At 25.3% G+C, this 23,493-nt stretch overlaps 1 protein-coding gene across 2 annotated transcripts in view; it reads left to right on the top strand.

Annotated features, from left to right (window-relative positions):
- The window catches only part of LOC145838025 (uncharacterized), a 49,996-nt gene extending 29,020 nt beyond the window's left edge, over window positions 1-20,976 (top strand). The window contains exons 11-19 of one of the 2 annotated variants that reach the window (XM_082945546.1): window positions 14,726-14,952; window positions 15,225-15,523; window positions 15,813-15,965; window positions 16,224-16,334; window positions 17,314-17,505; window positions 18,556-18,753; window positions 19,094-19,260; window positions 20,183-20,378; window positions 20,754-20,976. In XM_082945546.1, the coding sequence (XP_082801672.1) occupies window positions 14,726-14,952; window positions 15,225-15,523; window positions 15,813-15,965; window positions 16,224-16,334; window positions 17,314-17,505; window positions 18,556-18,753; window positions 19,094-19,260; window positions 20,183-20,378; window positions 20,754-20,834 (1,624 nt within the window). In that variant the 3' untranslated portion in view covers window positions 20,835-20,976. The remainder of the gene's footprint in view (window positions 1-14,725; window positions 14,953-15,224; window positions 15,524-15,812; window positions 15,966-16,223; window positions 16,335-17,313; window positions 17,506-18,555; window positions 18,754-19,093; window positions 19,261-20,182; window positions 20,379-20,753) is intronic. The other variant, XM_082945547.1, reaches the window with a different exon arrangement.
- Window positions 20,977-23,493: the final 2,517 nt, after the last annotated feature.

The following is a 23,493-nucleotide window of genomic DNA, read 5'->3' as shown; positions in this document are numbered from 1 at the left end:
CTATAAAAATGATAAATAAATAGTTGAACTATTAAACTTACATTTAAATTTAATCTACGTTAACAGGTTTAAATAATTTCCTGGAATTGGTCAAAAACAATAATACGTCAAAAAGTCCTGTTTTAATTACAACAATTAAAACTATTTTCATTATAAAACAAAAAATAAATAAAATAGGGTCACTTGTTAAGATGTCCTTTTGAAGGTAGGTTGTGTAACTTTCACAAAAATAAATTCAGCTTAATAATATTATAAATAGACATTGCGTTGTTTTTTGAAACAAAAGAAATGTTGTTTAAAATTTTTGCGTTATTCAGTCAAAAAACCACATTGAGAGTTTAAAGATTTAATATCTTTAATACGTGCAAAAAAATACAAAAGTGTGTAATTATTTTCACAAAACATGCACTTTTTTATCAGCTAAAGTTATCATGCACATAATAAGGACCTTTGTACGAAATAATAAGGTTTAAATCAATTAAAATTGGGAAATTTTCTTGACTGCGAACGTGTTAAATTAATTTGTAGCTGTAAAAAAATTGAGCTAGGTTTTATCGGCGCTAAAATTAAACAAAAACCTGAGATAAAAGATTGTAAGTTCAATTATAGTTTTTTTTTAATATCTCATAATAACATTTTTGATAAAATGTTGATATTTAATTTTTTATCTTATACTTTACACATAAAATTTTAGATTCTAAAATTTATTTAACGTGAAAATCAAGATACAAACATCAAAAAATATCTCAACTAATTTTTTTTGATATTCGGTAAAAGTTTACTTTATAGCAAGCTTTATGTAAATTACAGTAAAATTATTGCCAATTTTTCTCAAAGTTTAGTAGTTAAGCTACTGCAAAACTTAACTTTTTAGAATTTCACAATTATTTTGTAATGATGTTTTGATAAAAAGCTGATAAATATATTTATACCACAAAAGAGTAAATTTCACAGCATTTAGGTCTATTTAACGTGAAGATTAAAATGCAATCATCAGAAATATCTCAACTAATTTTTTTATAATGAGCAAAACTTTACTTTTTAGTATGCATTGGCTAAAATATCAACTTTACAAAGCCAAAAAACAAATGTTAAGTTAAATTTTTATTATTTCACAATCAACTTATCAAATTCAAAAGGAGTTTCTTGATAAGAAAAATATTATCAGTTAACATCATGCTGTGAGCTATTAAAAATATATAAATAATTTAATAAAAGGTAAATAAGTTCGTCTCAGATTGTTATTGAAGACAACAATTTCGAACGCATCTTCGTAATCAATCAACCGTGACGTGAACGGATCATTCTGGAAGGCTCGACGTCGGTGGCTCTATTCGATTGGCCGTCACTTTTCGTCACGGTTGATTTGGGCCGAAAAAGTGCGAAATTGGATTTGTGCACGCTTGATTAAGTTTGGGTCTTCAGAAATGTTGTAATTGAATCTTTTGGGAGATAATTTTGTTTGTTCTGCTGATGAATGCGTTGTACGCTCCGTTGGCTGCTTTAATTTGTTTTTGGTTGAATGGAAGTTGATTCTGAAAATTGTTCAAGCGTGTCTTTGTGCTCAAGTGAGTTTTAAGATGATGATGTATTTGGGTAAGCGAGATGTGTTGTTTCTTTTTTAATTGTGTTGACTGCTATAACGGTGTATTTTAATAAAAATGGAAATACTGAGAAGTTTTCAGTGGTTCTTAATTTATCTAGCACATAAATGGGATACATAGTTTAATTATTTCATTTTGTATTTGGGCAAGTTATGTGTGCTGTGCTTTTGAAATTCTTGTCTGTGAGCGTCATTTTGAAAAAATGGTGTATTTTGAGTATGAATATGCTGAAAATTTTCCATTGGTTCAAATTTTAGTTTCCATTTTAAATAAATATATACCTAACTATTTTATTGTCATTTAATTGGTAGAATTCAAACCATATAGCTGTATTTAACTTAAATGCATATGTTTTTAAATTAAGCAATATATCTAAAAATGTATCACTAAAGCTTCGATTGAAACAGATTAACTTTTCATAACCTAAAAGCAAAAATATTTCATAAATTTTTTGAATTATACACTACTTTTTATACGACCACATACAAATAAAAAGTAGTTTTTACCTTGTAATATTTCTGCTAGCGTAATGGCTGAAATGTTTTGTTTATTAATTATTCAAAGGCAAGATCACATCACTGTTTACTTAAAATAAAATACACAAATAAAAAATGTACGTATTTAATTTAACAAAAATTTAACCGAATCCATCAACAATTATACGCAACTGAATGTACGTACGGTTCTTGATCAATATTTTTGAAATAATAAAAATTATGTTGATGCTTATCTAAGATGGCATTTTATTAAGATCAATTCAGTTTTTTTACTGTTATTTTTTAATACACTTTTTATTGTTATTCGTATTGATACATACTGTTGTTATGTATTTTCTAAACTAATACGCAGTTTTAATGAGTTCTAAATAACCTTTAACTAATAAATTAATATTATAATATTATATTAATATATATACGTACTAGGGTATTTCTATCGTTATTAATTTTAATCAGTTTATAAAGTTCATAAAAAATACAAGATACCATAACAACTGAATTTGTTTGTTTTATTTCTTTAACATGTGCAACACCAAATTTTGTTTTACTTTATTCTTTAAGCACCCGGAATTATTATTTTGAAGAGTCTTTAAACTGTATATAATTGATTTATTTTATTTAAAAATCATTCAGTGGTATTTTGTGATCAAAGTGCCATAAATTATTCCAATGTTTTTTGTTGTACAATTAAAATATATTGTTTTAAAAATAAATAAGTAAGTAAAACCTGTTTTATTACAAAATTGCTCTATAATCTTTAAAGCTCCGTAATATTTTCTAAAAGTCAACAAAACTATTTGAAAATAGTATTAGCTTTCATGTTTTGTTTTTATTATTTAAGAAGTTTTTAATCGGTCAATGATAAACCCAACAAGATTTGTCAAACGAATGGATTTATTTTTAAAATATTTTTTCAATAAAAATGCAATATTCTTGTACAGGTTAAAACAGCAAAAAGTAATCACAAAATATTTTTAATAATCAAAAAACAATTCGATAAACTGAAAAATTGAAAATGTAAAATTTCCTCTTATTTAAGCGACTGTCCAGTAAACTCAGGATTCGGTTTTATCTCCGATTTTTTGTTGAAACTTTTCAAAACTAATCAGATTACTTCCAGCAAAATTTTCCGCCTCGGGTGATACGCGCCGATGACTCACGGTGTGACGTCATAATTGAGGGAAATTTCGCCCGCCAACTTTTGAATCGCGCCTTTTTCGAAAGTTCTTCGCCGCATTAGCATCTTAGTTTCCGCGACATAACAGAGTCTAGTATGTAAATGTTGTACTTTTTATTATGTAATACCTTTTGTGTACTTATTTTACAGTTAAACTTTTTTGGATATGCTTAAGTTATCTCAAGTATGACTTATTTTCTTTTTATAATACATGTATATATATATACGTAAAGAAAATATGTGACCATGTAAATTAAATCACCTTCTACATGTTGTGACTTTATATATATATATGCTTATAAGTCCGTTACAATAAAATAAATTACAAAAATTACCTAATTTAGGTATGAAACATGAAATACATCTGCAGACACTATATTTTATATTTAACTGAAAGTTTATTTATACTAATAAGTTGTCATTTATTTGTTTAACTGCATAATTATTTCATTCAACAACATTTCATAAGTTCACCAAATAAATCTATATCACACAGTGCACTATTGTGAAATAAAACCGCAATTGTGAATATATAATTTTAAATCACTTCAATTTTGAAGTGCTCATTTTTGAGAAAGTTGATTTGAAAACGCCGGTCTATTATTGCCTTATATGGAAATGAAAATTTGGTGTGCGCTAATTCAAAAGTTAAATAAGTTGGTGAATATTTTTTTTTATAAACAAATAAAGTGGTTTTAAATCACTAAAGAATAAAATATTAAATTCTAAAAAAATACTAAAAACAAATTTAGAAATGTTGTGATAGATCATTATTTTTATGAACTTTGCTTTAAGTTTATAAAAACGACTTTTTACAAGAACTTAATTTTTGGTAAATATTATAACTTTAGGAACTAAAACTTATTAAACTTGTTGTTTTGGTCCAAAAAAAAAGACATTTTAATTAACGTTCATTAAACTTGTTTTTGTTTATTTGTTGTTTAAAATGTTGAATAGAAATAACTATTCTCATAACAAAATAAAACCACTTTTATAAAATTCACACGAAATGTAGTAACTAACCTTTTTATAATGATTTATGAATTAACTTTATTTTTATTTTGATTGATTGTGAATTATTTCAGTTTATTGTTCAACTGGTATATATGAGTATATAAATATTCTTTGACCATTTCTTAATGATATATAAAAATACTAATGTTTCAAAATTTAAAGTGTATTACACTTTAATTTCACCCTTGATAAATTGTGAAGTTTTTAATCAATTATTAATAAAATTAACCATATTTAACGGATGTTTTTTTATTTAAATGTAGGTAAATAACAGTTTAATTCACAACAAGTGGTAATATTTTCTCATGAGTTCAAAAGTCACACACACAAATAAAACTTTTGAAATGTTTTTTTTATTTCCTCTTCAAAAAGCCTATTGTTTATATTAAATTGTCAAATATGGGTTTGTTTACAAAAAATTTCCTTTCAACAGCTTACCCATGAGTTACGCGTATAAAGTTCATATATCTAAAAGTTAATGGATTATAATATATTAATATACACTGGCCTAATAATCATTAGTAAAAATTTTCGTGATATTTTTTCTTCTATTTTTCTTTAAAATTTACCAGTATAATGGAAAAAGCTCTTACTAAAAAGGAAATGTCTTATTTGCCAAACCATGTATTTATATGAAATATTTGCAAACTCACATTAAATTAATAAAATTTTGATAAAATTATTTTGTATTACTTATATATAAAACGAACAAATTATAAAATGATAGGAAACGCTAATAAACGACATAAAAATTTTCCCACAATTTTAAGACAGAATTGTCTACAAATGCTAAATTAAAATGGGCTCGTCCAATGTAAATTTTCAACCCAGTTATTTGCGACCACATGATAGTTCTCACATTTGCTATGTGCCCAGATTATAATGTTCCTTTTTATTAAGCATATAGATTATTATATTCACATTTACTAATACTTAGATTATTATATACATAATTTCTAAGTACTAGCATTAGAATATGAATCGCACGTTTTAAATTTGTATCGACTATTGAAAATATGAGAAACTTATTCAACTTTTTTCACACATTTTTGAATGTAGTTTTATATATAATTATAATGTTACAGATAGTAATTTATATAAAGTTTTTATTTACTTGGTGATTTTGTAGCCATACTTTTGTCTAGCTTAGTCATAGTTTGTATTTATATAGTTTTCTCAGGTTTTTTAATGTTTTTATGAAAAATATTAGATTACAAAAGCTCAGATATTTATTTTTAGCCACAAATTAGATTAAATAACGTCGATATATTTTTCAAACGGATTAGAATAATCTTGCAAGCAATATTTATAAATTTTTCAGTTTTTTATTTTTCAAAAGTAAAAGTGTTTTACTGTTACTGACAACAATGGTCTCCACAAACAACTGTTTTATTTTTTTATTGACACAACAAGTATAATTATAATGTGCACAAGTTTTACCTGAAGCAGTTAAGAAAAGTTTTATTAAAGTTTTTGTACTAATATGTAACCAATATTATAAAATAAAATTGTGAAATTAAAATCATGTTTAATTTAAAAACATACTTCAGTAAACTTGGTTTTCTCTAAGTTAACTAAATGACTATCATCATAAACATTTTATAAAATAAAACTTGTAAAAAACATTTTATAAAATAAAATAAAACTTGTAATAAACATTTTGGCGGCAAATAGTTTGCAACGTAGCAGATCGACCATCTGCCACTGTTTATGACGTCATAAATGGTCGAGATTCCTCTTAATTATGACGTAACGGCAACGATTGTTTGTTTGAAGCATCAATTCGGGCGATTTTTTAAGTGAAAATTAATTTATTGTTCCCCAGATAGTCCCGCTTTTAAATATCTTTATTTGTTGATGTAATTTGTAAAAAAAATGTTATATTACTAAATTTGTGGTGTTTTGATTTATTAGAAAAATCTTGTTTTTTAAAATTGGATTAATAAATCGCACTTGTTGTTTTTTGTTTGTGTTAAATTTCATGAAACTATTACATTAGAATTTATCAGTTTTGTTGAAAGTATAATTTTTTAAAAGTTTGACTACTTAAATACATGTACAAGTATATACTTTTATATTAATACAGAAGATTATAAATGCTCACTTTATATCTATTAGTTTACAAACTTTTTATTGGATAAGTAAGAAAATTATTTAAAATTAAATAGTCTGGCAAAAGACACTGCTGTCTAATCTTTTAATAAGTTCACTTAAAAGTTTGCTTTTTAATGGATTTTACCGAAACAAATTATTTCTGAACTACAACAATATCAGAGGTGTTTGCTTGAAGCGCTATTAAGTTCATACTGCAAGATTGTGATACTAATTTATTTACGATGTAGTAAGTTGTACTAGGTACTTTTGGAAAAACAAACTTAAGTATTTTTATTTGAAATGCAAGGTAATAATAAGAGTATAAATCAATTAAAATTTGTAGAACTTACTGTTTTAATATGTTTAATAATCATTAGAAACTTATGTAGATAAAAAAGAAAACAAACTTAATTAATTATCATTTTACGAACTGCGTATTATAAACGTATATAGAAAATGTTTATAAGTGTTTATAATCAATAAAATTCGTTAACTTACCATAATGTTTTAAGTTTTGTTGTTTACTGTTTATTTGTGAATATGCTGCATAAATAAGATTTTTTGAATTATTTTTCTTAGAAACAGTTTTGGTATTATCTCTGTTATCTATTAAAATTAAAAAGTCTGTAAAATTTATTGGCAGTAGTCACGACTTGTATTTGTTAATTAAAAACAAAAAACAATAATTTAAATTCTCATATTAATTGTGATTAATCACTTGAAATATTTATTTGTTATTAGGTTGAACCCGAAAAATTCCAATTTTTTTTTTCCACAACTTTCTTATTAAAATTTATGCGGTTTTTATTGATATTCAAAAATAACCCAGTTTCAAAACTTTTCAGCTCAAACTAACCGGCCTGTTCAAATATGATTGTGATAAATTTATTAGTTTTCACAAGAAATTTTTATTGTTGTTTTAATTTATTGTTTTCTGAAAACTTACTGTTTGCTTCTTGTAAATACAAGACGCCTTACAAGGTTTTTATGACGTCATACTGAAAGTTTTATTGCATCACAGTTTGACTTTTATATGGCGAGTTTTATGTATTTGTGCTGAAATATTTAATGCTTGGATTTTTTAATATGTTTCTTGTATCTGGTATATTTATACTTTACTATAAAGTTTTTTATATGTAATTAAAAGACTTTATTAAATAGAGAAAAAGAATGATATGAAATAAAGACGTTTGATACTTTTTAAAAGAGGTTTTTGTACATAATAACAATAGTATCAACTTCTACAAAGAAAACTAAACTTTTGCTATTTTTGCAAAAAGTTTCAAATTCATGAAATTTTATAGAAAAAATATTTTTACAATCTAAGGAACTTTTTGATATTTTGTAAAGTAATATATTTCCAGGATATTCTACTGTTTAAAAAGTATTTCATTTGTAATTGTATGAAACTAAATACCGGTAGTCTTTTACTTACTTCAATGGTTAAATTACACTTTCTAAGAATTATTATTTTCATTATTTTATCTTTTAATGTGGTTTAGTTAAGATGAACTTTGTATTAAACCATAAAATTTATTTCTATTGTTTTAAACTAAAACAAAAGTTTTTATTTAAATAGGATTAAAAAGGTACAATTGTAATTTTATTATCAATTTTTTCTACCAGCTTTATACGGAAGTACTTAATATTTTTTGTTATGATTTAATTTACCATAGCAAAGATTAATGTGAAGACTTAAATCTTCAAACAAAGGTTTTATTCTAGCAAATAATGAGCTGATATTGCCATATATGGCGATTTATTTGTATATTTGAAAGTTTGTTATCGCTGATTGATACAAAACAGACTTTGTGAAATTTTGGTTTGCGTTTAAAAAATATTTTTGTCCAGGCTTGAAAAAATCTAGTTTTTAAACTTTTTAAGAAAAGTAAAGTTTTCATGATAGTTGAAAAATTTATGTTTGTACGTAAACTTTGTGAAAATTTAGTGCGTGGTTTTATTTTTAGAAATTTTCGTCTTGAAATTTTCAACACTTCAGAAAACTTTCACCCAATTTCGAACTTCCGCGTGTGTTTCTGCTCGAAAAACAGAAAAATTTCGAACTTTTTTTTTTACTTTCACTTGAGCAGACCCTTCAGGCAAAATGAAAACACTTGAAGTTTCTTGTTGAAAATTCAAACTTTCTTCTCGAAGTTTTTTGTTGAAAATTCAAACTTTCTTGTTGAAACTTTCTTGTTGAGTTTTTCTTGCACTCAATTGTTTCAGCCAACTTCGACTTTTTTTCCCGCCCAGTGAATTTACCGCCTCTCTTGTTAAAATCGCCCTCCCCCTTTAAATTTGTTGATTTTATCAACTGTCTGTTTGTAAGACTTCTCTTTCTGACTGAAGGTTTGAAATTGTTTGTGTTGTTTTACAATCATAATATAAAAAGAATATCTTAATAAGTAACTTGGTATAAAATGTTGTTTAAAGCCGTTATTTAATGACAAAATATTTTTCAAATTTTTCAATACAACACTACAAAAATTTGGCTAAACAAAAGTTTTAAGAGTAAACGAATAAGTTTAAATTTAATGACTTTTTTTCGAATAACTTTTTGCATTTCTTGAAATAAGCACAAAAGGAGAGCTCGTTTTTATTAAAATAAATGAAAATTTTTCACAAATTTATAATCAGGCCATTTTAAAATAGCCTGATGAAAATAGAAAAAAAATTGATTGTTTTGAAAAAACAAAAACGTCTGAATTGAAAACTGTGGATCTAATTTGAGCGATTCGTAGTGAGAATAAATTCACATTTCCGGATAAAATTTGAATTTTACTTTTATTTTAGATTACATTTAAGTTTCACACAAATTGAAATGAAAAAAAAATAAAATTTTTGTTTTTTATTTTTAATTTATTTGTGGAAAATTTGTAGCAAAGTGAATTTTTAAATAAATCAAGCTGAGCACAATTTTGTTTAAATGTCCGATCTATTTTTGTTTTGAGAAATTGCATTTTTTTTTGTTGATTTTAAGTGTTTATTTTTAAACCGTGCTTTATTTTTCAAAGTACTTTTTTATTTTTCTGTTTTTCTCAAAATGTTGCGAATTTTTAACAACTCCCAAATGAATTAATACGTTGCTTTTAATAAATTACATTCTACCACAAATAATACAGCTGAACATTTTATCAAGTTTGTGTTTTTTGTTTCGTATTTTTTTTTTTATAAATTGAAAATCTTAAAATTGTCCAGAAGTTTTGTTAGTTTAATAATACCATCCGAATCTTGTATGCGTTTTTTCTATTTTATTTTTTCTTCAAAGTTCACTAAAACTTTAATTTGTTTTAAATTTACATTAAAATTTTGTTACATCAAATATAAAAAAGGACCTACTTAGAAAAACTTCAAGTGAAAACAATTAATATAGTTGTACAATTTTTAAAAAAATAAAAAATAATTATTATTAAACTTATGTCACGTGATAACATCATTCGATTATATATTTTATAAATTTTCATAAAATATTACTTTAAATATTATCAAAACTTTCCACTGGCAGTTGTTCAAAAAGGAAATGAATACGTGAAATGTAGTTTGATAAATTCGTGTTTTTTTTTAAATATTTTGTCTACTAAATTTAAATTTGAAAACTCAACATAAAAAGTGAAAAGTTTCATGAAATTGTTTTGTATTTTAATTGACGTAGCGGTCAAAAAATAACATTTTTTTTGTGAAACCAAAATTTGAAATTTATTGTTTGTAATATGTCTTGTTTAAAGCTTTTTATTTTTTCTAAACGTTATTTTTTTATTTCAACGTGTACGTTTTATGTTTTTTATGAAGTATTATTGTGTTTTAATGTAACACGTAACAAAAAAACATTAAACTTACAAAAAAGTGTTTTTGTGCAGAAATAAAATAACATATTTTTGTATTGAAACTTTTTGCAGGGTTCGTGCGCGTCAGGCTAAATCAGGCTAAGTCAGGCTAAATCAGTTTTTTTGAAAAAAGTTGAAAAACGTCAGGCTAAATCAGTTTTTTTATTTAAAAATTTGAGAATCTCAGTTTTTCTCAGTTCAAATGCTTCACACTTTTTGATTAAAAAGAATTGAGAAAGATGTGAATTTATTTCTAAATAATGATTTAGTTATTTAAGACAAAATCAGTAAGTATTTGTAAAAATAAATGCTTAAAACCTTTTGTTGAATCTCTAAAAATTTATTATGAATCTTCATTGTTTTGTTTTGAGTAGATTATATGCGTCATAATTATGAAAATTCATAAAAAAAACACAGTTTAAACATTAAAGTTTAGTTCAACAACTTAGCTGTTTGTTTGAACTTCAATACTCGTGTAAGCGTTTTATTTTAAATTTTAATAAAACAAGACAATGCACGTTGTTTTAATATAAATTTTCTGGTTATAATGTTTTTACTTAATGCTTAATTAAATTGAAAAATTGTCTTTAGTAATGTATATTAAATTTTTACACTAGTATAGATATAACACTAATTTTAAAACTTATCACTGAATCTGTTACGTTAAGGGCATAGGGGGTCAATCACCTTTTTCACAATTTAGTCTTATTTTATTGAGTTGTAACTAAGCTATGAGTTGCTTTTTGCAGATTTTTAAAGCTCCAAATGTTTTTGAGATAAAGCTAGTTGAATTCGGAGACTATGATAGTACTAATTAAGACCCATCAATATCTAAAATGACTTCTAAAAGAGATTTTCCTTACTTTAAAAAAATGTCAGGCTAAATTGGTCCCAGTCAGGCTAAATGAAAAAAATTTGGCGCACGAACCCTGTTTTTGACACAAAATTAAAATATGAAAGTTAGTTCTACTTTGACTTTTGTGTTAATATTTACATACTATTTACTATGAATATATAAATAGCAAAACATTATATAGTATTATTTAAACTTAAGTAGAAAAATATCAATGTAAGACTGAATACTCAAGTTTTTTTGTTCATAAATAAATTCATAGTACAGCGAAATTTCAGACACAATAAAGTTTCACATTCCAAAGTTTCTAACAATAACAAAATTCATAAATTAAGAGTACTCTAAAAAAATCAAGTTTTGTTAATTTTATTGCGTTTTTATTTATTTAAAAAACAGTAAATAATAAGGTTGAGTTACAAGTGAATTTTTTTAAACTTTTTTTTTATAATTACTTAATCTCTAAAACACATAAGTGTTGCATAAAACACTTTAAAATACCCAAAAATATTTTCATAAAAAAATTTTAGAGCGCTAAAAACCATATTTTCAGTGAAAATTCAGCCCAATAAACACACAAATTTCAACTCAATCGCGCGTCGAACGAAATCTTCGAGTCTCGCGTAGAATGTTCTCGCAAGAAACAGCCTCACGAAAATTGGGCGGCAAAATTTGGTGAGCGCGAAAAACGAAAAGTGAAAAAGAGAAACTAAAGCGCGTCTCTTGTAAGATAATACTTTTGTGAATATGAGAGAGCTGAACCTTTTTCTCGTTCTCTCGTTTTTGAAGATTGTTGGGTTTTTGGGCTTTCTCGGAAGCCATTTGAAAATCGGTCGCTCGAAATAAGCATCTTTGCGAAAATTTTCGGGGAAAATTTGGTGATGAAAAATTCAAAGGTTGGTTGGAATAGAATTTAACATAAAGTTGTGTTAAGAAATGTAAGCTTGAATTTAGTTTTTATTAACTATATATATATATATATAACATTGCTTGATTTTGAAATGTCTTACTTAAAGGTATTCTTTTTTTTTATATTATTACTTATGCATATTGAAAAATATTTTATAAGTTTGCGATCAAAGTTTAAAAAGGAAAGTAGTTTTTAATAAATGTTTATAGTTATTTTAAATAATGTAAACTTTTTATATATGTCAAAGTTGATTAATTGTTCTAATTGAAGTACAAAAATTCTACACGGTCTACTAATAAAGTAATTTGTTTCAATTGTTTGAAGAAAGTCGAAATATTTTAATTGATTTCAACAACTGCAAGAGAAATTTGTGAACTTAAGTCTATTTTCAAGTGGTTTTAATTAAAAAAATTAGCTCATATTTTTAAGTTCACTGTAAAGCAATTTTGAGTAATACCACAAATAAAGTTAAACTTTTTATCATATTTAGATATTAAACAAAAGATAGTAGAAGTTTTTATCAGGAAAAATGATTAAGTAATCTTATTTGAATTTGAAACAATAAAGTCTATTGTTTTTTTTTTGTTTTTTTGAAAGTTTATAAACTAAAAATTTTAAATTACTTATAATAAATTAAATTTCTTATAAGGACGTTCACTAGTTTTGCTGAATAAGCAAATTTGCACAGATAGCTGCGAAAAGTTGCTGACTTGTAAAACTAAATAATTTATATAACAGCTTACTTGCAGAAATATTAACATTAAAGCTGTAATATCTGATAGTGTTTGCTAAAAGTAAAGTTTTATGAAAAACTTGTAACATATTAAAACGTTGAAAATAAAAAGCGTAGCTTCCTAAACTCATGTTAAAAACTATAAAAAGCGTGAATAAAATATGAAATTATTCTGTATATCTAAAACGTGTATATCTAAAACGTGATGAAAACAAAAACTTTATCTCCATACAGATATCTTGTTTATAAAATTTATTAATGTAGCTTTTTTTTTCTAATAGTGAACTGTATGAATAAGAAGTTTTATTCATTTAATAATTAATGAAGATTGGAAGTAAAAGTAGGAAAATTCAACCTAAAAAATATACACTCATAAATAAAACAACTATAAAAAAATGTTTATCCAAATGCCCAACCTATATATTGAATATTTTCTAGAAAAATTATAAAAACACTTGAAATTGGTTGTATTGTTTTATAAGTAGCTCGTTGAATTTTGTGTGCGCTTCCCGCCCAGAGATGAAAATTTTTGTTTCAAATTTGTCCCCTCAGGCTATTTTGCATTACACATACGCCAATTTGAAATTAGTTTTCGCAAAAAGTTATTTACACGAGTTTTAATTGTAAACTAACTATGAGTGGGGAAAAAAAGTTTACTTTTTTATTTAAAAGTTTCACAAAAAGAAACTTTGTATTTAAAAGTTTTTTTTTTTTAGTAACATAAATACAAATTGTTCATTTCAGCGGAATTGTAGAAATGGAAGTTTTGCTTTTTGAATGAAAATTTTCAAATAAATTTCGACGCTTTTCGGAGATGGTAAACAAATTATTGGTAATTTATCTTCGCGTCTGAAAACATCTTGTTCAATTTATTTTTGTTTAAATTCAATTTATTTCACCAATTTGCAAACTCCCACAAGAGACCAGCAATAACTCAAACTGACTTGGCGCTTAATTTAATGTTTGTTACGTCACAATGCAAGTGTTTTGAGAATACTCGTAAATGTAATGACTCTTAAGAACCAAGCTTAATTCTTGTTGGTTTGTTACTTTTTAAATAATCCAAAAAATTCCTCACTTTTTTGATAAAGTATATATACTTTTGTGTGAGATTTGCTAGTTTTAGTATTTACAACTGTTGTTAGCAGAAATTAAAGTTTACTTTTGTATTTTTACAAAAGCAAAACTACCTTAAAAGGAGCTTTTTTCTTGCATTTGAAAATTTGTTAAAATAAAGAAACGTTCTTTTTTTATTCATCTACGAAGTTGTGAGCGGTTTAATTTCTTGATTAGCACCAACTTATATTCAATCACTTATTAACGTATTGCCACTTCTATAAATTTGTAATATTGGTGAAGTAATTTGAATTCTTATAAATTTGTGAAATACGTGAAGTAATATGAATTCTTATAAATTTGTGAAATACGTGAAGTAATACGAACCTCTCAACTGCGTATAGGAAGTCGTATGCTTTTTATCGCCGGCAAACAAAATTTCTCCTTCTTGTTTCTTCGCTGCTATGACGTCATACTCAAGTCGTGTATTCCATCCACGATTAAAAATTTCTTTTCACGATTAGAAAAAAATTCTCAACTTTTTGTCGGTTGACTTAAATAATATTAAGACTTTTTTGTTTGTGATTTTTTTTTGCAGAAACATGATCATTGTTTGCTTATTAGTTGAAGAATATACAATAAAAAGTTATATTTTTCAAATGTGTTCTTTTGTTGAGTAACTAAATTTATATAAATATAAGTTTGATAGTTTTTTAATTTTAAAACAATAAAACTACTTATTTTTACAGATATAGAACAATATATAGTAGGTTAAATGAGTTTTATTTTCATATCGAAAGGTAATTAATTTGAATACTTTTTAAATTGTTTTGATAACAATTCAAATTATATTTTAATTGCTTTCATGTGACTTAATTCAATATGATTGTTTTTTGTTTTACTTCATACTTGTAAAACATAATACATTATTCAGATAATTTATTTTTATTTTTTTTTTACCAACAGAGCAAGCGAGCTGCTCCCAACTGACGATTACAATTATGACGTAAGCAACTATGACGTGAATCCTGCTGACGATTATGACGTAGAGCAGCCGATATATGACGAAACGGACAGTGACGCCACTGGTGACGTAACAAACAGACCATTGTTGTCAGATGAAGATTACGATTACTTGTTCGGAAAAGATTCGGATCCCAAGCTATCTGAACTGTACGACGATTATGTTGAAGGTAAATTAGTTTCAATTTATAATGGATTTATTTGAATTTATTAACTTTTCATACTTGATTTGGGTATACAGGTATATATATATATATATATATATGCCTTTTTTGTTATTAAATAGTTTTTTTTTCAACATGATATAGATATATATGAATATTTATAAACACAGCTCTTAAACTTTTACATGACAAATAATAATAGATGAGCAAAAGTATATTACTCTTAACAATTCAAATTATTAGCTTTAACTGGATTAATGAAAATATTTTAAAAACAGAAGCTACAACACCATCTGATACAATCAAACATTCTCCTGATAACTTGAAACCCACTTTAGTTCAGCCAGAACCTTCTAACATCCGCTTGGAACCCTCCAAACTTGCAGGACTACCTGATTCAGGAGTGGAGAAATCAAAAGTGGAACCCAACCCTGTTGATCCGACAGTTATTGTACCGGTGGTGGCTGCAGTTATCATCATTTGTTGCGGGTTCTTGTCAGTTGTCATCATGTATTGCTTCAAAATTTACTCTGTGAAGAAGTCCATTGACGGCGACAAGCCCCAAGAAGTTTACGAGGTTCGGTTGTTTATTGATTTTAAATAATATGTATTAGTTATTAAATTAAAAAGTAATGTATGTAACAGATAACTCAAAATCATAAAATTTGTTTAGATTATCCTAACGCATTAATATTAATACAAAAAGGTTTAAAATTATTTTAACATGCTTAAATGTCAGAAACTGTAAAAAAATGTTTTTAAATGAACAAAAGAAAATAATTGTTGATAACTTTTAGATATTTATAAGTAAATCATTTTTAATAACAAATATTTTATTTAGCTCATAAGCATTTATTGATTAACAGAACAAATTATGTGGGCAACAGAGGTACACAGACAAACCAACAACAGCACCTAGCAACCAAATAGTCCCTAGTAACCAGCAACCCAGCATAGATACCGTTGCTACACAGCCCCAGCCTGAAGTTACTAAGCAACCACTACTTCATAAAAACTCTGTTAGTATTTATTAAACAAATTATTAGGTGTTAATTTTATATGAATAGTTTTGAAAATGTTTTAAATTTTACCAACTACAACTGATAAATAATATAAGTTTTAAAAAATTTTAATGAGCTGTATATGATGACTTGTTTTAATTGATTACAACAAAAAAAAGTTGAATGATTAGAAAATATTCTGAAAAGCTCAAAATTACTTAATAATACAATTATAAACAAATCAAACAAAATATAAATATATTTTATATTATACAGACAACATCACTACTAACAAACGAATCTGTTAGGGGTAGGGGGTCAATTTCATCGACAATAACTGAAGACCCGATTCAAACAATTGATATTTCCATGGCTCACACATTGCTCGTTTGTTTATTTTATATTTTGTTATTAGTATTTATTTAAAAAAATAAATAGTTATTGACAATTTTTTTTACTATATTTGTTGTTATTTTCTACTTTTAGATAAAAAGGAAAGCTAAAAGTTAGTGATTTAAATTTAAAAAAAAATGTTGCTACTTTAAGTATCATCAAGACTTCTTTAAGCTATATTTTAAATAAAAGGTATTTCAAGAAGATATTTAAAGGTAAACTGGGTGTATTTAATTAGCTATTTTAAGATTAAACTCAAATAGACAGTTTTCTAAACTTTGCCATTTGTCTAGATTTATATTTTAATCCTATTAAATTATGTTTTTCAAAATTTACAAACTAAAAAACAAGCCATTATTTAATATTATATTAATAAAAATGCATTATAAAACATAATTGAAGTTTAAAAAGGCTTGTATCCAATTAATTAACACGGATTAGACTGGCATTTACATTTAAATTATTAAAATAATAAAAATGTTTTGAAAATATTCATGCGTATTTTGAATGACGTCTTTATACTTGAAATGTCATGCTGATATTTTAATTTTTAATTTCAAAAAATTTTTCATCAGTCTTGAAATCACTTTTTTTGTCTGGTCATATTTAAACAGGTGATAGGATATTATTTTATATGTTCATCAGTAATTAATTACATTTTAAATAGTTAATTCGATACCCTTAAAATGTTAGTGTTATTTTAATTATAGCATAAAGTTATATTATTTCTTCATTCTTGTATTATTTCAATACAAAGGACTGAAGTAATTAGCAAAAAATCATTATATTCGACCTCGGTCTACTAAATGCTCTAAATTGTGTATAATATCAACTCACATAAAAATATAAAATCAAATTTATTTCAAAATCAAAAAGTTTAAAACTTATGGATGCTACACAATGCTGTGTTATAAGTATTACAAAAACATTTAAGTTTAAATAAAATATTAATTCAACAAAATAATTCCAATAGACCTACATGGAGTCAATAACATCGGACAAACTCAACGTAGAATGGAATCAGTTGGAAGAATATGTAGCTGATAATGTGACAACAGATGTAGCTGAAAGTAACATTTATCTCAACAGGAACAACAATGTGCTACCGTTCGATCATAACAGAGTTTTGTTGGATACTGGTGACTACATCAATGCTACTTATATTGTGAGTTGCCTAAATATATTGTGATTTAAAAAAACTAATTAAATATGGTTTGAATAAGTGGTTCTGATGATGTTTGCTAAAGTGATGAATGCGAACTTTTAGAATAATTAATAATACTGCATCAATTTATGAAGAAAATTTACCGTTTTTTGATTTTGTATATGAAATAAGCTTAAAATAATCTTCAAAGCAAGAAAACTTAATCAATCTGATTAGAAAAAACAGTTAAAAAATGTTTTTATAGCGTTGTAAAAATTTCTGTTGTAACTATAACATTAATTAAGTTTAATCTATTTGTACAGTTAAGTTTTATGCTTGAAATTAAATAATTTCTGAACTAATTACCAGAAAAATAATTTAACGGTACACCAGTTTATCTTACGTATAATCTGAAATCATAAAACATTTTATTGAAATATTTTGATTTTCAAGTTATTTATTATGAAAACATCTAATAAAAATTTGAAAGGACTTTTTGATGACCATTTATAATTTGCCGTATAAATTAAAATTGCGTGAGAATATAAAATAATTTAAAATTAACACATCAAAGTTTTTCATTAAAAACTTGTTTTTAATTTCATCTTAAATATTTCAAAATTAACTTAATAAAATTATATAGTTGCGTGCATATATAACCATACATTTAAAATTAAAAAAACATTTAAGTGTTTTTAAAAAAGTGAAATACTTTGTAAATAAGTATGTAGTGTTACAACTAAGAGGTTTTCATCTTTTTTACCAAAAAAACTTCTTTTGGCGAAACAACCTTCCTTACAAGAGATTCATTTCTAAACAGTAGACTAGTTACAACTTCTTGTTTACTATAACAATTTTGTTATACAAGTAAAAGGAAGATAAACTAGTATATAAAAACTACCAATACTTTTAAGTTTGTATGATCAATAAAATCTATTAAACTTCGGATTTTATCAATATAACTTCATTTTAACAACACAAATTAGTCCTTTTAACTCTGAATAGATTGACAATTGTTTTACACAAGAAACAACTAACACAAAATTATTCATCCAACCTACTCTCATACAGATCGACAAAGACCCACGAAATCCGCGTTACATCACCTCGCAAGCTCCAACCAACAACAGTGTCGTTCAAACGTGGCAACTAATATGGCAGCACAACATCACCTGCATTGTTCTGTTGACCCCACTGAGCGAGAACTCCACTGAAAAGTGCGCCATGTACTGGCCTTGCGAATCTACCATGACCTTTGGTTGCTATGAGGTAAGTGTTTGATTAGGGGGTTTAAATTTGTTAAAGTGGTTTATTTATGTCTTGTTGTTATATATTAACAGGACCATAAAAGTTTTGATCTTTATTTTAAAAGACAACACTACACTTGTCAATATTGGGATTTTACAAATTTATTTTCTAAAACTATTAGCTTCTGTCAATTGGTTTATTTAAAATTTTTTTTGAACCATGAGTTGACTTAAAGTCTGTTTTCATAAATATTTTTAATAGTTTAGCATAGCTTCCAGACAAATTTAAAATCCTTATTTATTAAATCAAAAGCTTTTTTTCGGTATGAGGAAACCAATTTACAGAATAAATCTCTAAACAGGTGCACTTGATATCGGAGCACATACTGAGCGAAGATTACGTGGTGAGATCGTTGTTCGTAAGGAACACGGAGTCAGGACACAGTAGGACGATCACACAATTTCATTACCTCAGTTGGCCATCCGATGACATTCCTTCATCTGCTGATCAATTGCTTGATATGCGAAGGTTTGTGTTGAATATGTTTGAAAATAGTGTGTATGCTTTAAAAGTTTAGGAAAGTATTTTACAAAATAAAATAAATAATCTAGTTTAAAAACGCAGGCGATTGAAAAGTTTCAAATAAATTTTTTAGTTTATGAATAGATTTTTACAAACTGAAACAAGATAGTTTACAAGTATTTTCGAATATAAACCAACTAAATGAAGAATAAATTTGAAAAAGATTCAGGCTTTAAAAAAATTTTACCTACAGTGTATTAAAATAATGAATGTTAGAAATTTAAATAAGGTTAAGTAGGTTTATCTTTGGTAAATGCTAATTGAAAGAAATGAACTTTTAAGTTGAACAGTTATAAATTAGCTGTAGATAGTACTATAAAAGAAGGATAAATTTATCTGATAGCTTTGTAAAGTGGCTTTTTTGTACTCAATCATTCGTCATTCGTTAATCACTTTCCAACTATGTAACTTTTTCAATTTATTCCAAGTTGCATAGTTGTAAAAGTGATCCTACGAGTAATCGAACCAAACAACATGAAAAAGCCACTTACAACAGAAGAGAATTACAACAGAAGTTAGTAGTGTTTCAGAAATTCGTATTCAAATAAACAAGGGAAAAAGTTAATATAAAATGAGAATTTGTACTTAAGATACCTACTTCTAAAGACATGTTAATAGATTAGACAAGCAAGTTTAAAAGTTCAGTTTTTCACTAAAGTTGTGTAAGGTTAAAGATTCAAATATAGATATAAATACAGCATATATTCCCATAAAGAAAGGTAAAATTTTATATCAACATTCAGAACTTAAAGCGTTTCTTATGTTTGAAATATTTTATACACATTTCAAAAGTTGATTTTAAAATGTATTTAAAGTATTCTTAAATTCAACAAACACACATATTTCAAACATATATTTTACTCAACAGAAAAGCAGCAAAATGCAGTGTGTCATCGAACAACCCGGTATTAGTTCAGTGTGATGATGGTAGTAGTAGAAGTGGTTCATATATTTTGATAGATGTTGTGTTGAACAATCTCCAGTGTAGTAATAAACACGAAGTTGATGTCAGTTCGACTGTGGAGCATCTGAGAGATCAGCGTATGAGTATGGTTAATTCCAAGGTGAGAAAATAATAGTTGTTAGAAATATAATATTTTTTAATATTTTAAAAGTTTGAATACTTTGGCACATAACATTGTACAATAAGCTTTTTGTTAACATCTTTATGATTTTTTTTCTGTAAAATTTAAGTCATTTTATACCATTTACAAGAAGCAACTTTAATAAAAATATTTTAATGCTAGTTTATCAGATTACAATGAAAAATTTTAATTTTATAAAATTATTACTTAAATTTTTAATCAAAAGTATTAAAACTTGATCTAATTTTGAAAAGTTTAACTTTAGTAAATATTTGAATATAAACTAAACTCTATCAAAAACTAAAGCAATTAGGTTTAAGTAAACATATTCTAACCAATATATTAATTTTTTAGGAGCAGTTTCAATTCGCATTGAATGCAGTAGCTGAAGAAGTGAACACAATTTTGAAAAATTTATTAAAAAGTGATGCATGATTTTATTTATTTTTATTTAGTCGTCGTAATAAATCGGAGCTGTAATTTATTAAAAATTAAAAAAAAAAAGTTTTTTGTGTTTTTGTATTGTAGTCACATTGCACATTAGTTGAATATTTTAAGTAATTGATGTTATAAATAAAATTCACATAAAAATTGTTGTTGATAATATTTCTAGGTTAAAACTTACAGGATTTAAACCCCTTTTACTAATAGATATAAATTTAAAAGCTTAAGTCAAAATTATAGAGGAACAAAGTCTTTGTGTGCAAAGATTTCTAAAAGTAAAATATGTTGTAAACTAATTTAATATGGAAAATTATTATGAGTCCTTTTGAAGTGAGTATTCCAATTTAAAGCTTTACCTATACAGCGCCGTATTCTTTAAAAAATCTAAGGCGTTCACAAAAAACAAGATAAGATATAGACTAAAGTTCCTATAAATTTTTACGTTAAAGTGCTTAGTCAAAGAATAGGATCTTTAATGTCTAAAGTATTTTGAAAGCAATTGAATATTAGTTTAAGAAATATTTTGCTAAAGGTCTTTAAAAAAACTATTACTAACTAGTTAATAAAACTGTTTAAAGATAATTTTTTGAAAGGATGTCACAAACTGTCAACTCACACAAGTTTTTATTAAAAAATTTTAGTCTTATTTTTCTTATAAGTATAACTTTTCATTACTAGAATAAAAAAATCAATAAATCAAAAGCTATTAAGTATCTTTAATTAAAATATTTGCCCATCCCGAATAATAGTTTTAAATTCTGTTATAAATATACCTTACAACAATGTTTATTTCTACAATTAAAATGTGTAGTTAAACTTAATAAATAACTTAACACTTTATTTAATGTATAAAGCTCTTAAAAAACAGTATACAAAACTAAACGCAATAATAAACAAACAAGTTATAAGTTTTTTTAATTTGACCAGAGATAGGAGTTTTATCTTCTTTAGTTATATTTGCTGTAAATTTGATACTGAATTTTTCTGTCCTTATTAACTTATATTACACTTTTGACTGGTTTTTATTCTTGTATAAAACCAGTGATTTCCAAACTTACAGTTGGTTTTTTAACTGTAAAGAAACTTTTATAAACATACTAAGATTACTTTGTAATAAAGGTGGTCAACTTATATTGCCAGAACTAACTTAGTTTATTTACAGTTGAGACAAATTTATTAAGCCATAGCAAAAAATCTTCTAAGAATTTTGTAATCAAAATATTTCATAAAGAGTATCAATAAACTTTTAAGTCCTCATTTAACCTTTAAAAATTATTTATTAGCGTCTAAAAAAGACTACAAAGTATATGAAACCTTTAAGTTCACAGTAACGATTAGTTATAAAATTAAAGTTCTTTTAGTACCCTTTTTAAAACTTTTGTTAAAAGTAAAACTTAGTTTTTTACTATTAGTCGAAATACAATTGAAAACGTAATATACATTATTTACTTTGTATGGTACAGCTATAAAACTTGCTTAATTAATATATCTTAAGTAATTTTGCGCTGTTCGTAGTTAATAACAGCAAACAACAGTTTCTTTAATAATTTTTTTCTGTTTTTTCGATACTTGATTATATGAGTTAAGAGTTTCAATTTGTTCTACAAAATCTAATGAGTGTGTATAAGAGAAACATTTTATGAGATTTATATGTTTTGTTCTAGTACGAAAGTTCTTTTTCTTTTATGTCTTTGAGTTAAATAGAATTTAATGACTAATTATTTTTAAAGATAACAAACTAATATATTGCTTATTGAACAAAAAAGCGCTCAAAATATTTAGTCCTAGGATCTGGTGAAAGAAAAAAACTTTATGGTCAACTAAGGGTTTTGTAATAACTTGAGTACTAGATTAATTACACATCATTGATATTAGACTTTAATAAGTTAATTGTTAATAAAATTTGTGTCACACAACTTGTATTATTACAAAAGATAATAAAGTTATTGTGTGAAACTAAACAGATGTATACTTAATAAAAGTTCTAAAATGGTTTTCATTATGTTAAAAGTAAGGTTAGTTTTAGATTATAACAGAATATTTTTTTTATTTTGATAACGATATCTTTAATGAACTTTATTTTATTTTAACAATTAAATTCCTTCAATTTTAGTTAGTAATATACTTATTTGCTTGTATTAATTAAGTTTGACACCCCTTAAAAAATAGTTTGCTTTTTATGTGATAGCTAAAAAACCAAAAAAAACTAAAATTTAAACTATATAATTTTGTAGTTTTTATGACAAAGTCTTAAGTAATAGTTTAAAAAAAAAAGGTTTCAAGGGTTGATAGTATCTTACTTTAATAAACTAAAAGATATAATAAACTGAAAGATTAGAGGAAAAAAATTTATAAGTGGCATATTTTTAAATCTAGGGCAAGGGTTCCAAGTCTCCTATTTGTATTTTAAAGTAATCAATTTTTTTGATGAATTTCAAAAAGCGTAGTTATTGTACTAGGTTTAAAAGATAACAAACGAAAGAAATTTTTGTCTCATAAAATAGTAGCTAGTTATTACTAACCTCTTGCTAGCGTAAACAACAAACTGTAGTTTCATCAAATATTACATATATACTACGAGTTTGAAGAAATCAGTAACCTGGTCTTTTTGTAAAACCAAAGTTTTACAAAAAGACTTAAGTTCAACATT

The sequence above is a fragment of the Thalia democratica genome, chromosome 6 (genome assembly GCF_965202585.1).
Source record: "Thalia democratica chromosome 6, ktThaDemo2.hap1.1, whole genome shotgun sequence".
Taxonomy (NCBI): Eukaryota; Metazoa; Chordata; class Thaliacea; order Salpida; family Salpidae; genus Thalia; species Thalia democratica.
Note: the sequence above shows the minus strand (reverse complement) of the source record. Positions and strands in the feature narration are given on the sequence as shown.